This window comes from Harpia harpyja, chromosome 3 (genome assembly GCF_026419915.1).
Source record: "Harpia harpyja isolate bHarHar1 chromosome 3, bHarHar1 primary haplotype, whole genome shotgun sequence".
Classification (NCBI taxonomy): domain Eukaryota; kingdom Metazoa; phylum Chordata; class Aves; order Accipitriformes; family Accipitridae; genus Harpia; species Harpia harpyja.
In genome coordinates this window covers 57,746,781-57,763,360 of record NC_068942.1, presented here as the reverse complement: position 1 = coordinate 57,763,360, position 16,580 = coordinate 57,746,781, and the positions used below count along the sequence as shown (strand labels likewise).

Sequence of the window (16,580 nt, the reverse complement as noted above, 5' to 3'; positions counted from 1 at the left end):
ATTACTGCTTCATTGAGTTGTGTATCCTTTCCACAATAAAGGTTTTTCACTAAGGTCCAAGTAGCATAATGTCTAACTGACTTAAAAACCTAAAACTGCACGAACTATCAGTAGCAGGAAAGCCTGATCTAAGAGGGAGCAGAAAGTCTTGTTTTTAATCTCAGCAGTGGCCAAGTCACTGTTTTGCCTTCTTGTCTAGCAATCACCCTGACCTATACATCTATAGGGGGCTTATGAGTTAGTTACCTGATTTTTAGCAAAATCTGTAAGACATGAGGCAGAGGGTATTTTCAAGCAAGCATCTGAAGTAGAGGTTTATAAAAGTCACAGCATTTTAGTCTTTTTTTGCTAATATTATTAATCTTTTTAAGTATTTAACAGGGGAGCAAGAAGCTTTTGACTGCTGCTGAAGTCTGTTGTCAACTCCTGGGCTTGAGCACAGGCCATGCAGACTTATGAAATGGCTACTTTCTTCTTTTGTGTCTTCATACCATATAGCAGGTGCTGTGCAATTACTTCCCCTCAGGACAGAAGTTGTTCTTATGATTAACTTAGCTACGAGGGACTACTGCATGTGTCATTCTCTTTGGAGTAACAGGTTAGGGGATGCTTATTCCCCTCCTCTGCACACTGTAGGCTTGCCTACATCCTGGCCCTGGTCCCAGCTATTACTCACTTCCCTAGAGAGAAGGGGTCTGAATAAAGTTGGATCCCGCTTGCTGGGGAAATGCACTGAATCTTGCAGCTGACTGTCCTTTATTAACCCAGCATTTGTCTTGAGAAGTCAGGGTGAGGTCAGTAGTCTGGAAGGCCACTAAACTACAGACCTTAAGCAGAATTGCTTTTCAGGCCAGGAAGGGAGACTGGATCATATGTTGAAGAGTAGAGCAGTGCAAGCAGAGGCTTGTGTTAACCCTTACAATATTGTTTCAAGACTGAAATGTCTGTTGCTGCATCCACTGACTTTTTTTTCCATCCAGCCTGACTGATGGCAGTTCAAGAGGAAAAGATGAGTTTTAGCCTTTGCTACACAGCCACATACTTACTCTCTGGCAGCTGCCTCGGTCTGTACAGACATGCTCACCTGTTCAGATGATTGAAGGAGAATGAGGGTTCTTCCATGTCCGTAAGTGTTGCAAGTACAGGGCATCTATACATAATCTGTCTGATACCATCAGTCAAGGCTGTGCTTTTGACTTCTCAGCTGACTGACAACGGGAAAGTTGAAATTGGAAGGAAAGACAGTACAGACATCTTGTTTTCTCTGCACAAGCTGAGAGCAGTACAGAGGCAATTTTATTGTCTAAGTGTCAAAGGAAGCAGGAAGAAGTATCAACATGAACGCTATGGGAAGTGCAGTAAGAACTAAATCTAAATACAAGTTCTGTGCTGGCTACATAAGAACGCAGAACCACACTGATTAATTACAAAGAGACACACATGATATTTTTCTTAAAGAAAGGAACCTTCCATTTCTTAGTTCTGAGCTGTACCAGTGATAAAGATGTAAATGGTTTTGGAGCACCCTATCAGTGCTAGAGTAGAATACTGATGTGCATGGAAGGGGACCATTCTGGTCCCACTAGCACCATCTCAGCCCTGACCTGGAAGGAAACTCTGCTCTGCAGAGATTACGGGGGATTCAGTAGCCTTCTGGGCCTAAGTTGAGTTGCTCTTGAGCAGACAGGGCCAGGGCACCACTGAAGGAGAGTGGTTGTGATATAAGTAAACACCTGCTCAGAAAACAGACAAAAATACTGAATTCCCCTAAGGAGTTCAGCTTGGCTGTAGAGGGACCACCTCCACCTTGCTCTGGCAGAGCAAACACCAAGCCAGAATAGCACTTGCTTTCTTAGGTTAAGTTATAAATCCATAATGCATGTCTTAATCTTGACAGGACAACAGTGCAAGACCACTGGAATATGCGGTGTTATTTCAGCCAGACTTGCACACACAGTACGCGTGGGACACAGGGCACCGCCTGCTTATATCTAGTGCCTGATCATCAGGACCACTTTAAATACTTCACTTACTTAGAAGGAGCAAGTGGCTAAAGCAACCACCTGAAGTGATTAGCCAGAGCCCCTGGAGCAAGGTCAAGCCCATCTAATCCAGACTCTTGCCCTTTGGCAACAGGTGCATTCTTCTGTTCATTATGGTTTCTTAAACTCCGCAATTTTAAGGACAGTCATGTTTCAGTCTATACACCACCATATGTGAGCCTACCTTAAGGGGCAGGCACCTGATTAAGGCTTTCACCTGAAATACTAAAAAAAAATTTCTTCACGTTAAGCAGATCTGATAACAGCAATACAGCCACTGCATGAACAGAAACTATGTCTCAACCACAGTTCTGCAGTAATTTATTCTGCTAGATCCAAGCATACTATGTACTGACCCACACAGTGCCACACAGGTATAATAGTCAACTGAAAAAAGCACTCCACTCCCAGCTAAAACACTTGCTAACATACCTTAAGTTCCTAAAGGCTCATTTAGCTTATCATCTCAGAGTTAAAAAAAAAGGCTAGTGTGTCACAGACTGATGGACACCCAACCCTGCTCTTTAGTATATGAAGTTTCTGTCAGAGTGACACTGTAGCAGAAAGTTTTGCTCACTAATCCATTCACCCATTAAAAAACCTGCAGTTTGCCAGGTATCAAGGGACTTGTCTACATAAAAGTATAAAGAGGAACTCTTATTTCATTACATCTAAAGTAGTTTTGCTACTAGTAGGTCAGCATTTGCTCAAGTCTTTCAAAGCTCACTTAGACTTGACATACAACATAGGCAGTGTCTATCCATTCCTAGTGTATGGACACAGTTCCCTTCCACAGAGTTCAGAATGACTTGTACTGCAGAACAGACATCACATGAGACCTACTGAACAATGAAATTTACACCCCAGAGCTACATGAGCAATCATATTAATATTTAACACTAAATAATTAACAGGACTCCTCAAGAACCATCTTTTTTGTTCTGCAGGCACCAGGGAGTATGAGTTACCATCTAGTTCCTTATTTTCATCCCTTCTCTGTAGCTCTAAAGACTGCAGAAGTGAAAAATACTCATCTCCAGCCTTTTTTTTCCTTATAGTTAAAGGCAGACAGACCAGAAGCCACAGCAGGTGGATGAGGGAGGAAAGAAGCAGAAGTGCATAAGTTCGTCTTTCATTGTACCCTCAGGTTTCATACGGCATGAAACTGGTTGCACTAATCCTCTCTGTCACAGGGGGACGCTGTCTTGTTTGTTAGCAAGGAAGCTAAGCTTTGTATTTAAGTGATTGATCTTGTTACTAAGATGGGGGAGCAAGAAGGGGAGAATTGTTTGGTCATTTTCCAGTTTCCTGCACCATCTGCTAAACTGGAGATACAGAAATAGTAAGGGGCAGGAATTCTACCACACAGGGAAACATAGTAGAAGGCTTGGAATAGTAACCCTAGCAGAGGGCTCATGTCTGCTCCTGTGTCCATCTTGGGAAGTCATCAACATTAGATATATAAGAAGAATTAAATGCCTCCTGATGTACATAATTGTGCAACTAAGTCTTGAAAGAGCATATTCTTGTCTGGCTACAGCTGAGGATTAAGAGACCTTGAACTCTACCTGTCATTCATTCCTTAAACATCCACTTCCTTTGGTTTTCTAAGCTATTGGCCTTGGTTACATCCTGCAGGAAAGCACTTAATTACCAGGTCAAACAAAGCATTTTGTTTTAAGCCATTCTGCCCTGGTGATCTAACACTGCTGAGCATCCCTTTTGCCCTGCTCTCAAGAATGCATCATTAGCTTGCAGCTGACCCCTCACTTGCCCCATCTGTTTTGAAGTCTTCCTCCCTCCAACACACTTCCCCTCCTTTCCACCTAAGAAGGCTCAAGTCTGTCCAGCTATTGAATGTGCTCTGTATGAAGCTACTAATTATTCTCAAGAGCTTCCCAGTTACTCTCAATTAACTAACCAACCAAGCAACCAAAGTCATGGTGAGGATGCATCCTAGTTTTATCTAAGGGGCTTTTATAATTTGTTTTCTGGATTTCATCCACTTTAATAAAACCTGACATTCAGTCTCCCTTGCTGACTGCTGCTTGTATTTATCGTATGATTCACAGTGGCACCTGAACTGTCAGTCCGCTGCATAGCAAACATTATGCAAAGGCAGTTTGTGGCTTCCAAGTGACCCATATTATTTACAGGTAACCCTGGTACCTTTACAGCTAACATCATCGTTAGCATCCAGACACTAAATATGTTAATTTGCAGCTACACAAAACTGACCAGAGGACACATTCAAATGGGTGCTTGGCTTGCTACTGCTGTCTGATTTCAAAGTGTTGCCTGTAGCTGGAGTGCAAGGGAGGGGACAGGTGTCAAACTGCGCTGTGGAAACTGGCATCCTGTTCTGGATTAACCTTATCTTGAATCAGCACCAAGTTCTGCTACCTCCCTATTGATTGTCCTCCTGGTCATACAGCATAGCAGAAAAGTACAAACAGAGCTTGGAAGGACAGACTGCAGTGGTATGGATATAGCGCCTTGCAAGTTACATCACAGTTCAGGATGTACAATTAGGAACCTGTAAGGCTTGAGTTAAATCGCTTGTGGGTGGTGCTTCAAGGATTAACACTGCTTTAACTGGACAGAAGAGCTGATTTGTTTGGGCATAAGAACCCATTCTCTGCCACCAAAATAGCACTGCTTATATGAGGGTGTGGCAAAGCAATACTGCAACAAAAAACCTGGTAGAGCTAAGCTCCATCGTCTTTCTAACAAGTTCACAGGAAAGAATAAACCCACTTCTAACAAAATTAAATGTAGTATTTCAGAAAGTTTAGCTCTTTGTCAGTGCTGTGATAAAACAAGACTCAGTTTCTCTTAAGGATGCTCCCTCTCCCAAGCTCAGTTTTTGCATCCTCTAAATCCAACCATCCAGATCACTTGAAGGCCGTGCTGTTCTGACTTCTGGCAACCTCACTGCTTCCAGGCCCTAGGCCTCAAAGAGACGTCTGACAACACTCCAGATTTCTGACAAGTATTACACTGCTTAATCAGTAGTACAACACTCCCCTGAAAAGAAGTGTGGGAAGAGTCATGGCTGTAAGCGGGCAGAAAGGCCCAGCCCAGCCCTTTGGGGAAGGCTAGCATAAGTGGTGCTGTTAAATACTGCAGCTATCTGAAGAGCCAAAACACAAGCACAGCTCTGGGACTGGGGTGGGGAACTACTTTCAGGAGGCTCCAGGCTGAGCTGTCAGGAAAGCAGCTGCAATCTCTTTGAGCAGGGCTTCCCAGCAACAGGTGTCTGTAACCCTAGCACTAACACTACAGTGAGGAAGGAGCAAGACCCTTGCGGAAAGGAAAAATGCTTGTAAAACCTGTTCACATCATTAAATCCTCCTTTAACTTTTACTCTTAAAACTCGTACCTCAGCGACTGAAGTGCCTTCCGCAAGCTTTCACAGTAGCAGTCACTAGAAGTTAAGAGAGAAGGCTGATGAAGAGGTGACTCAAAGTTCAGGCTTCCCACCAGCTGCTGCCTGCACCTGCGTCCACTGCTGGGACGATTGAGGTCTCTGTGCCTGTTTTCGTATGGCAATGGCATAGGCACATCCTGACCCACTCAACCACAAAAGGACTTACAGCAACAGCTCACCAGCCTCGCAGTGGGTAAAGAGGATCATCATCCCACTGTCTACCCCCTCAGAGACAACGAAATGCTTTGAAATAGGCAGGACTAAACACACAAGATGTGGTTTCTCCGGATGAGAGGCCCTTGTATGATCAATTTATCAGGCTGAGCAAATTCAGCCCTGTCTCTCACAAGAGCAATGCTAAACAAAGTGTTCATAATGACAAAACCAGGAGTTTTTGCACAAGATGCGAGGTCCATCCCATTCCAGCATCACTTCTCCTTCAGCCCTGCAGGCCTTGCATAGGTTGAAGACTTCTCTGCAGACAGGGAAGAAGTACAGTCGACAAGATGCTTCATCTACGTGCTGTCAGCACAAAAAAATTGATAGCAAGTCTGCTGGCCCCACTCACTTCATATTCTTTCTGCAGCAAACTCCCACAAACGTACAGATCTTTTTTTTTTTTTTTTTTTTTTTTTTTAAAAATACTTGTTTCAGTGAATTAAGATGGACACCTCTCCCAGAAACAGGCAGGTGAATCCTCTGGGACCCATGGGATCCAGCTCTGGGACTAGCCCACTAGGAAGTACCTGGGAAGATCAGCACTCTCTTCTGCTCCTGCTCCCCTGTCCCCTTTGTCAGAATCACTGCAGGTGGATCCAGGTCCCAACTGTGGCCAGCAGGAAGTCTGTGGAGCTAGGCACATAAGGCACAGCTCTCTTCACACCCGGATCTGGTACCCATTGAGGTCTGGCATGGCTTTGGAATCGGCAGGCTTCTTCTCACCAGATGGCCTGTGAGCAAAGAGGGTAAGAACTATTCAGAAACTGGTTTTTTTCAGTTGGGAGGTGCTGCACATAGAGATGGCAGCACATGAAAAGGTACAGGAAAGCTTCAGACTTATCCTACGCTATTGAGGGCAGGATTATTCTACAACCTCCAGTAACTGTCCCAATGATCTCCACAGAAGAGAACGCAGGTTAGGAGGAGTAGCAAGTCCACTCTGATACCCCAGATCTGTTTCAGGAAAACAATCTCACTGACAGCAGTAATTTTTGGAATCTCTTTGGGGCACAGGTCTGTGAGACACCAGAGCTCAGACCCCTGCATAAGGTTAAATATCAGCTACCAAGATCACTGCCTATTTGAGCTGCCTTCCTCCTCCCTGCCAAAACAAAAAACCCCCAGCTGTCCCCACACTCCCCAAGCAATGATAAACTCACAAAGGCACAGACTAGGGACGAATGCTACTGCAGGTCAGAGAAGTAACCCCTATTATAAAGAACCCCAGTAAGACATCAGAAGGATCCAAAACCAGACAGCAAGGTAGAGTCTATGAGTAAAACAGAGATGCTCTAGATAGGTCTCCTGCCCAGCAGCCCCACTCACCGTCGGTCCCCACGGCTGTTGCGCCGATGGGGGCTGGCCTGACCTCTTTGTGGGGAGGAGACATCTTTCTTTCTGTCCTTGGTGGGAGATGGTGGCCCAGTTCCTTTGCCAATCTGCCAGAAAAATTAAAGTAAGAGCAACATGAGCAGAAAACCAATACAAGTAGTAACCAGAAAACACAAAGCCTAACAATGATTAATTATATGGGAATAAAAGACAAAAAGGCAAGGCAAGTGCATTGAAAATGCAAAAGCCAGAAAAAACAAGCTACAGTGACAGCTATGGCTCCAAGGACTGTATACAGACCAAGCTAATTGCAACTGCAGTAGTGCACCAGCATCCATTAGGGGACCAAAGGAAAAGAGTCCCCAGCCTCCAATTCACCCTCTACTGCACCATCTAGGAGAGTGTCCTGCCACTTCATTCCCCCAGCACACCATCAGACAGGCACGACAGCAGACGCAGCAGCAAACAACTTCTCCATCCTTGCTGCTTACCTTCAGCCTCATATCACGGGCATGTCTCTCAAGCTCTTTGCGGAAGTCTTCCCGGGTTAGCTTGTCTAGATCCAGGATGGAGTGCTTCCACTCAATCTGCTCCACACTGTGTGGGTCATGGGACACACAGTGGCCCAGCTTCACCTTTTTGAGAGTGTGCCAGCAGCGGCGATATGCCTCCTCGAAGTCAAAGATGAGTTCGCTCAGTGTGCGGAAGATGGGTGCTTTGTACATGAGCTCTTCACGTCGGCTGATGCCCAGTGCCCCATAGCGGCCTCCAAAGTTCACCCCCAGCACAATGTGTCGGAAGTAGTTCCCTGAGAAGTGGGTTTTGAAGCTGATGGGGAAACGGTCCAGCGTGGTCATGTTGTTGGTGAGGTAACTGACAGCAGCCACTATTCAGGAAACAACCAGTGATACCATTTTCTTGACAACATACTTTCTTCTTGCTCCAAACCCTCCCAGCCTGCTCAGCAGCACTAATTCAGGCATCATATAGGCAGGATTTGTTGTCCAGATCAAGAGTGCAGCTCATTGCAAGCTGCCCTACTTTCACGTGGGTCGTGGGGAAACCAGATTTGCCCTCTTCAACAAGACCGTCAACAAAGGGAAGTTAATTTCGAGGCAGTTTGGTGATGCAGAAGTTGCAATGCTAACACCTCAAGTGTACTGTATTCCATAGCTCTCAAACTGTTAACACAGTAGCATTATTCCTCAGTTTGTTTTAATCTGGTTTACTAACTACTACTTCACACACAAACTGAGGAACCTTCAGGACAAAATACTCATCAGACTACCCTTCTGAACCATTCACTTGCCATCTCTGCCTCCAGGTGGCTTTGCCAATGCGCATCAAGAATCTATAGCCCGAGTGACATAGACTAAGCCTGGAAGATAGCTAGGAAAGGTGTACTTAAAGACAACACATGTCTAGATTTAATAAAGGTATTGCCTAAGCTGGCAGGCAGTGTTAGACATAATAGTAAAGTGACATACACCATAATTAGAAGTTGGGGAGGATCCCTAACTTATTTTAAAGTAGAACACACGCAGGCAACATTGCAGTAGGGGGACAATGTTATCCACAAAGGACTTCCTGACCTAACTCTAGCTAATATTTTTTCCCTCTTTAGATGTTCCTTAGATCCTTTATCTTTTACTCACATGTAGAGTTGTCCAGAGCAGCACCACCCTTCTTGGGTAAGGAGGAGCAACTCCGAATAAGTAGTTCTGGTATTTCAGAGAATTGCTTGGATTTGGATTTTAATGGTGGGTTTTTTGGGAGAACTGGGGAGGGAAAAGAGGGATGTGAGGTTTGGTGACAGTATTATCAGCAGCCTCAAAGCATGAGAAAGCAGAGGAAAAAACACAAGGATGGGCAGATGTGCACAATTCCAAGAGGAAAGGATACATTCCCAGGATCACAGCTTCCAGGCATTTTATGGGCAGGGCCTCTTTGGTCATTTCTTTGGCCAGGTCCATCAGCCTGCAGAGTGGGACAAGGGAAAGACGAGGACAGTTAGAGGGCTTGTGCTATGCAAGTACAGCCAGTTCAGCCCTTTTGCACCATATACGTAAGGTAGGTTTCCAGGAGAGCGGGTGGCCCACTGTGGACAGGGAACAGAAGAAAATATCTTCTTTAGGAACATACTAAATCCAATTGAGGTCTCTATCACATGCTCTCTATCGCTGCTTACAAAGAACTCCCTTCAGTGAGTTACAGCAAAGCTTCCTACTAGGCCAACCTCTGTTCTCAGGGAAACCACAGCACTTGGCTCAGTGAGTTCTGGATGCACACCAATGTGACCACAAGCAGAAGCCTCAAAGGACCAAGAGCCAGCAATGTTTGCCTCACAAGGTTCAAGGACAGTGAAGCCCTCTGTCATCAACCCTACTCTCTGTTCAACAAATACTGTGGAGGACACATTGCACTGATTACAACACAAGTCATTTGGGGTCACATGAGTCTATGGACTAGACCAATAGTAAGAAGCCAATCTTGGAAGACTCTCAATATGCTGGCCAAGAAAGTCAATGAACATCAGGTGCTTATCTCCAGGAACTTATGGGGCACAGCTCTTCCCCAAATCTGCAGTTAGGAGAATCCCCCTTTTCCTTCAAAGTATGTGACACCAAAAGCTTAGTGAGCCTGGATTCTGCAAAGGCACTCACAGGAGCTATGAAGTTAGACCTGTAAAGATACTTGGCTTTTACAGAGCTTGTTTAGGGCAGGACCTAATTTCAGAATCCATCAGAAGTTCATAGAGTTATATTCCAATTAGAAGCAGGCAGAATCTGCACATCTTTGAAATACATTTATGTTATTTTAGTGGATTTACTGATTCATGACAAGAAAACCTACTCTTGTCCTTGAGAAAGGCCAGACACAGCTCTGCCCAGCCATGCCCCAGGCAACAGACAATAGGATGGAGCTGCAGTACTGAAAGCCCTGACTGCCACCTAGACCTTGGCCAGGGGGTGGAAGAAAAAGCAGTGGGTATAGCAAGGCCCCAACATCTTAAAGCAAGGATTAAATGCTGTAGGGGCTGCCAGCACTTACCCAGTCAGAGGTCTGCTCTTCTTAATTTCAAAGAATTGTGTCCCAGTGTGATTGTACCTGGAGGCAAGAAGTTAAGGGCTTGGCAGCTTGGAAAGTAGAGTTTGAAGAAAACCTGTCTGAAGAACTTCCATGTTACTATTCTCAAAACAAAGTCATGATCCCACAAAAATAAAAGCAATGCAAGAAAGACCCCACCTACCTTTCCTGCATTTCTCCCATTTATAGTCCCTCCTCACTTCCACTGTATTTCCTTCTTGTCAATTCTTCTCTTTCTCCTCCCCACACACAGGTTTCCACTCCATTTCCCAAATGTCCATGCTGACAGCACATGCTCTGCTCAGGTTTCCAGTTACCAGAGCAGAACAAAGTTTGATAGATGTCTGCCTGCTCCGGTCTGCACGGAATGCATGGAGCATTGAAACATTTATGGTACCTTATTCCAAGACTGACTGGGACCCAATCCCGAGCACAACCACCTTAGATGGATGAGAGGTGCCAAAAGGTCTGCCTTCGTACCTTGTTTTAGGGCTGAAGCCAGAGCTAGTTCTGTATCTCATCAGTGAGATGAGACTGTGCTTGCATGGCACATACCTGCTGTCCAGCACAACAGGGATGGAGAAATCTCATTCCCAGGACAGAGTCACACAGGCAGCTCTGCATATAAAGGGGCAGGATACCACAGATGCACAAAAGCAGGGTGGCTGACTGTCCTTAGACAGCTACAGAGAAGAGTGTTGGAGTAGGATGACCTGAGAGGCAGTTTTCTCACCACCACAGCTCACCCATGCCTTAACAGCGAGGTGACACAGTTTGTAGTCCAGCTGAGAGTCAGCTGTCAGGGTCTCAAATATGCATAACTTTAACAAAATGGCACTGTAAAGCCACTGACCTAGAAGGGTGGGTAGTGGGGAAAGGGCCTTGACAACACGCTCATTTGTTACATGGAGGGAACAGGATCAGAAGGTAGCTCTAGCAGAAGAGAAACACAGCTGCAAAACAAACCATCATCCCAAGTCCAGCTTCCTGTTTTCAGGGAGCAAGTTTCAGTTCCCCTCCAGCTACAACAGAATGAGCTTTTCTGTTCTTCACGGGGAAAGAAAGTCCCCTTTCTCCCTCCTGCTGGGTTATCACACCAGTGGCTAAGGTAATGGTAAAGGATACTGAAGCTCCCTGATGTAGCGCTGTACAGCTTCCAGGCGCTCAGGGATGGGGGTGGACGGCTGGAACGCAGGCACACTTGGTATGGGAATCTGAAATGGGGAGCAGAACGTAAATCACTGCTTCCAAACCTCTCCAGCTTCTTGCTGAACTCAGTGGCATATAGCTACAGGGAGCATGTTCCTCTGAAACAAGCCCCTTCTTGCTGCCCGAAGTGACCACACCAGGAACATTCCTCTGTTCCCACACTGATAACTGGGAAGGGATTCAGAATGAAACACTACGACAGAGCTGCAAGAGAAACTGTGTGAAAGGGTTCTGCATTTAGGCAACATTACATTGGAAGAATTAGATAAAATTAACTGATGAGGCAAGGTGCAAGATAGGAAAGCTATCGCCTGAGGGAGCTTGGCCTAATTTGAGTATGGAAACTGGAAGACACAAAACAAAAACAAGGAGAGAGAGGCAAAGACGGAGAATGACTTTCCCCAAGGCCACCGGAGCATGGAACAGTCCTGTAAGCAAGGGTATAAAGGTCCCTTAGTGCCTCCTAGCATCTCAGGTGAGTTGGCACTGACTAGGACACAGGCTTGACAGCATCATGACTCCCCCCTCTGCAGTGTCTGTTGTTTTGAATTACGTGGTCACAGAATGACGTCTGAAAGTTCACCATTCGGACTGCTGTCCCATTCTGAGCCTTATGGGTCCAGTCAGATTTTTCTCACCATTTGTTCTACAGGGGATAACTCCAAATGGTCAGTAGCTGAGCAAATGTGTCTAAGGAAAGAAAAGGGTCCTGTCCACAGGACAAATATAATGGAGAAGACACAAATTTGCTGCAACTGACAGGCTTGGAGAAACAACCTAGCATTTTCCCTCTAAAGGATAGCTCATGCCTTGCACACACCCCTCTGATACCAGACTGCAGCTTTTCACAGCAGTTTGGTTTTTAGCATTTCAGTTCCTCCTCAGACTTCCCCCAGAGCTGGGCTATCCCCAGCTAAGAAAGAGTGAGTCAGAACCAGACCTTCCCTTGGGCCTTCCACTCTGCTGTGCACAACTGCCTCTGCTGGCCATGGTTTTGTAGCCAGCAGTGCTGCTTAGCCACTCATCACTCTCCACGTGTATTTCTGTGGCCCCTCATTTCCATACCTCCTTCTTCTGCCCTGGGTTGGCACAAATGACTGGTGAACCAGGTCAGGCACCTGAAACAGCTGAAAGCTGAGCCAGCAAGCATGGGTAGTTTTCAGTCAGATCAGTTCCCCGTCCTGGTTTGCCACATGGTTGCACTCTGCTTGCGCCCACACAGCACAGGAGCCAGAGACTGCTTAGCCTTCAGAGATGGGCTGTTGCTGCCTCTGGAAACCATAACCTGTGTTTTTCAGCCTAGCTCCAAACACCATCAGCAAGTAAACACTGAGCTAAACTCAGTTTCTATCCATTTTCTCTCCTGTTTTGATCTTTCTTTTCTTTTTTTTGGAAAACTAAGAAGCACCATTTGGCCACTGGTACCCATTTTCCTGGCGCCTCTTGGAGGTGCCAATTGCCATCTCCAGTGCCTCATTTCCATACCCTGTGTGGAGCAAGCAGAGGCACCGGCTGGCTCATTTGCAGGAGACAGCACAGGAGCGGCAGGAGCAGATGTGAAACTGGGTTTGTTTAGCCGCAGCAGGAGCAGGGAAGGCTCCAGAGAGCGGCACAGAGATGGAGCCATCTCTGGAACCGCACAAGCTGAGTCAGTTTGGATGTTGTGAGCTGACACACTGAGTCACAGGAAATCATTTCCAGGCAGAAACAATGAAAAGAGGTAACAACCAGGACAGTCTGACTATTTAACTTTGTTTCATGCCTTCAGCACAGAGACTTTCATGCTTTTTAGGTGTAGACAGATTAAGTGCGTGTTGACAGCACAGATGAATGATTCTGGGTAGTTACTCCTCCCTTTACTAGTACAGACCCCCAGATCCCCTTTTCCTCAAAGGACTGTGCAACACTGAGACAGCATAATGGCAACCAGTTCAGCAGGGGACTAGTTAATGCAGAAGAGCCTCCTGCACCTCAAGTAATTAAACTGATGAAAGTACAGCTTGCTCTCTCTCTCAGATCTGGGCCTGCAGCCCAGACTGGGCTACAGTTTCTTTTGCATCAGGTCTATAGTGTTTTAATGGGGCAATAGAAGCGGGAGGAGAGGAATAAGGTCTCCATTCCTCAATCACACACTGACAGCATAGGAGACCCTAATGCTTTCTTCTTACCCAGGGTCATCCACTGCACATCTCAGAAGGGCTATAAATATTAGGCAGTCTTCACAATCCTCCAGAAAGCAGAGAGGAATTTATTTGTAACAGAAAAGGTAGGAAATCAGATCTATTTTGCTTTCCTTTTAGTTATTCTGAAAGCTGGAGAGAGAGCCAGGAAGAGAGCCCAGATTTCCCAGAGCACATACCTCTGCCAGGCTTAGCAAACTAACTGAACACGTCCTTGGTCCCTCACCACTTGTATGGAGGGGTTGCATCACCCCACTCCTAGATTCATGCACCCCTGCAGGCTGGCTATATGTGTGGGATTGGGACTCTGCTTTTGGAAAGGGGATCCTGAGAACAACAGAGATCTTAATGTACAGTGGGCCATGCTGTACATGAGACAAGGCAGATGGGAGAGAGGCACAGACAAAGCTCCACCCTTGTCCATATCACAGAGGTGCTTTTTTGGCCAGCCTAGTTTAGCAACAGTTTCTTTTATGGTGCTTATATGTATCCAAGCTTCTCCCTAATATTCCTTTTGCAAGCAACATGGGAGCAATACCAATCCCAGTTATTAGCCTGACTAAAGAAACTATTTTTTTCCCATCTCTTCTTGAGCTCATTAGATGCAACTCTTCCTGTCTTTGCCCTGATAATGACCTCATTTAAAATCCATCATTTCTTAATGAGGCAAGCACACATCACTTTGTATTTCCAGTGTGCACCCGTTTGATGGTCCGGGCAGCTCCAAGCAAAGCAACACCCCACCCTGTTTCTAGAAAGGAAACAACCTACAGGAGGGTGGCACTCTCAAGCCTAGCATGCGTGCCCAATCAACTATATCCTGCCATAGTGGCACAGCTCACTTGATACCCACTCACCCCAAATCTACTGGAAGGAAATGGAGACTAGAGGTCTCACACCCCAGTGAAAAGACACAGCCCCTGCAGCTGAAGAGTACACTCATAGCCCTAATTCCCATCTGTTGCATCAGCCATTCAAAGAAACCTGATGGCACGGAGACAGGTGGTGATATAAGCAGCCCTCAAAAATAAAAACACATCCCTAGAGGGAAAAGGGAAATAGGGAAACAGAGCCCATTCATCCTTGCTGCTTCCTGCATCCCAGCATCCTCTCAGCTGTATGGCTGGTAAGCTTGGGAATGGGATCTTGGGTTGCGGAGTGCTGAATAGAGTTTATAGATCTGGTTCCCAAGGGTGCTAGCAGATGCCAAAAAATTGGATAGCCCAATTTCACCTGTTATTGCAAGAGCTCATACCACTTGTGTCCCCTAACCATCACCCTTTGGCACCAAGACTGTAAAGTGAGAACAGTGGAAGTACTTCACATTAAGACCAAAACCAGAGACTGACCACACTATTTCCCTCCCCTCATGCACCGGACTCTTGTTTGTGAACTTCTTTCTTCCCTTTCCCTCACCTCTCCTGGCCAAATCTGCCCTTTTGGTCAGGAAATTAAGTAGTGTGTGTCCTGATTGATCTGAAACATGTTTTCAGCCTTCACCCAGGCTCAGGACAAAGTCAGAGGAGAGGAAGGAAATCTGAAAAGGAAGGAAAAGTCTAGTGGGGTTAGAATAGGGACTGCAATCAGGATTCAAGGTTTGTTCTGGTTGCTGCCACAGATGCCTATAACTCTTCACTGCACAAAGGCTATTACATCACACGCTTCTCCAGAGTTCCTCACGGAAAGCATTACAGATTGCCTGTGCACTATATAATAGCATATTCTTGCATACTTCAAATTACCTTCCCAAGGAGCTAAGTCCTTGCTAAAAAAGCCCGGGCAGGAAAAACTTCATCTTTTTGTGTTTGAATTTCCTCTGTTTGCATGATGGCAATACTCTGATAACTTGCCAATGGAGTGACACACCAAATGTTTGCGGTGTCTTTTGTTCACAGGATGCCAATGAAAGGGGGAGATCTTTCTCCAGCTGAGGTGCAACACAGATATAGCAACAATCACAGGAGTTCACATGCAAATGTTTCAGTATGGCACAAGGTTAAGTGAAACGATCACCAGTTCCTCTTTACTTCGTAGAGTTCTCTGCAGCAAGGCCAGGAACGCGCTCAGAAATCACAACATCTGACCCTACAGCAGCAATAAGCTCTGCAGTCGTTCGCTAACTCCTCTTAAAACTCTTTTGCATGAGGAGTCTCTTTTCTGACGGACACCGTTCTGTGCAAGAATGCCTTTCGGTGTGGGAGACTGTACCCAAATCTAATTTCTTCTGGTTCAAAGACTCGCCTCTGCCTGTCTCACCCTCCCACCTCAAGTATTCGGACTCTTCTAATTTAACTCCCCTCACCTTTTCATCATTCATCCAGTCTTCCTCCTTAGGGCAATCCACCTCCATTAGCCAACTGAAGTCTTGTTTTCCAGCAAGGCCTCAGAAGAAGAGGGTGCTGCTGGCGCGGCAGGGCAGAGCAGAGCCCCGCAGACACTCTCCCGCACTCCGAGTTAGAGCGTGGCTTTGCTTCTTGCAAAAGCACCCCCGGGGGCCCTTTTCCCGAGGGATCGCTCCCGAGCCGGGGAGCCCAGCCTCCACGGGGGGCAGGCGAGGGACCCCTCCCAGCGGGATGCCACCGTTTCCCCTCTTCCCGCCCCGCGCCCCGCCGGGGACGGCCCGGCCCGGCCCGGGCGCTCCCGCCGGGACCCCGTGCCGCAGCAGCCCCGGGGGGCGGTGGTGGGGTGTGTGTGTGGGTGTCTCACCTTGGGCAGGTCGGCGGCGCCCCGGATCCTCTGCGCCACCCGCTCCCCCTCGGGATGGATCCTGCCCACATGCCGCCACATCCGCTCCCAGGTGGGCTCGTCCACGGGCAGCCCGCCGCGGTTGACGAAGAAGGGGACGCCGCCGTCGCGGAGGTCCTCCTCGCCCTCCTCCTCCTGCTGCTCCTCGTCCCGCGCCGCCGCCTCGCCGGACGGGGGGTGCCTGGCGGCGGCCGCGGCCCCGCCGCCCCCCGGCATCGGCATCGCCGCCGCCCGCGCTCAGCGCCCGCCACCCGCCGCCGGGCCGCCGGGGGCCGCTCCCCGCATGGCCGGCGCACCGGGCACGGGGCGTCACCGCCCCCGCCTCGCCCCCGCAGA

At 47.2% G+C, this 16,580-nt stretch overlaps 2 protein-coding genes across 8 annotated transcripts in view; one reads left to right on the top strand and one right to left on the bottom strand.

Moving 5' to 3' along the window:
* ANGEL1 (angel homolog 1) overlaps positions 1-15,530 on the top strand; it is a 30,365-nt gene extending 14,835 nt beyond the window's left edge. For both annotated transcript variants that reach the window (XM_052782795.1, XM_052782794.1), the window contains exon 11: positions 15,395-15,530. In XM_052782795.1, coding sequence (XP_052638755.1) covers positions 15,395-15,405 — 11 coding nt within the window. In that variant the 3' untranslated portion in view covers positions 15,406-15,530. The remainder of the gene's footprint in view (positions 1-15,394) is intronic.
* Positions 1,256-16,481, bottom strand: VASH1 (vasohibin 1). 6 transcript variants are annotated; one of them, XR_008234523.1, is made up of 8 exons: positions 16,206-16,481; positions 11,236-11,324; positions 10,075-10,131; positions 8,926-9,000; positions 7,515-7,896; positions 7,018-7,130; positions 6,219-6,422; positions 1,256-5,994 (listed from the first exon to the last, which is right to left on the bottom strand). XR_008234523.1 is itself a non-coding variant. In XM_052782798.1 (8 exons), exons 1-8 carry the CDS (start codon positions 16,274-16,276, stop codon positions 6,350-6,352), a joined length of 1,008 nt encoding a protein of 335 aa, XP_052638758.1. In that variant the 5' UTR covers positions 16,277-16,401; the 3' UTR covers positions 1,256-6,349. The 6 variants fall into 6 exon arrangements, 4 of the variants coding, with proteins under 4 accessions (XP_052638758.1, XP_052638760.1, XP_052638759.1 ...); XR_008234524.1 differs by having other exon boundaries at positions 1,256-5,947; XM_052782798.1 differs by adding an exon at positions 13,679-13,826 and having other exon boundaries at positions 1,256-6,422; positions 16,206-16,401.
* Positions 16,482-16,580: the final 99 nt, after the last annotated feature.

Excerpts from the sequence above, each read along its gene's own strand:
- VASH1 (XM_052782797.1), bottom strand. The coding sequence starts at position 16,466 with ATGCCGATGCCGGGGGGCGGCGGGGCCGCGGCCGCCGCCAGGCACCCC. Across the intron at positions 10,132-11,235 it reads CGCTACATCAGGGAGCTTCA|GTACAATCACACTGGGACAC; the intron begins GTATCCTTTACC and ends TCTTGCCTCCAG. Across the intron at positions 7,131-7,514 it reads CCCGTGATATGAGGCTGAAG|ATTGGCAAAGGAACTGGGCC; the intron begins GTAAGCAGCAAG and ends TTTTTCTGGCAG.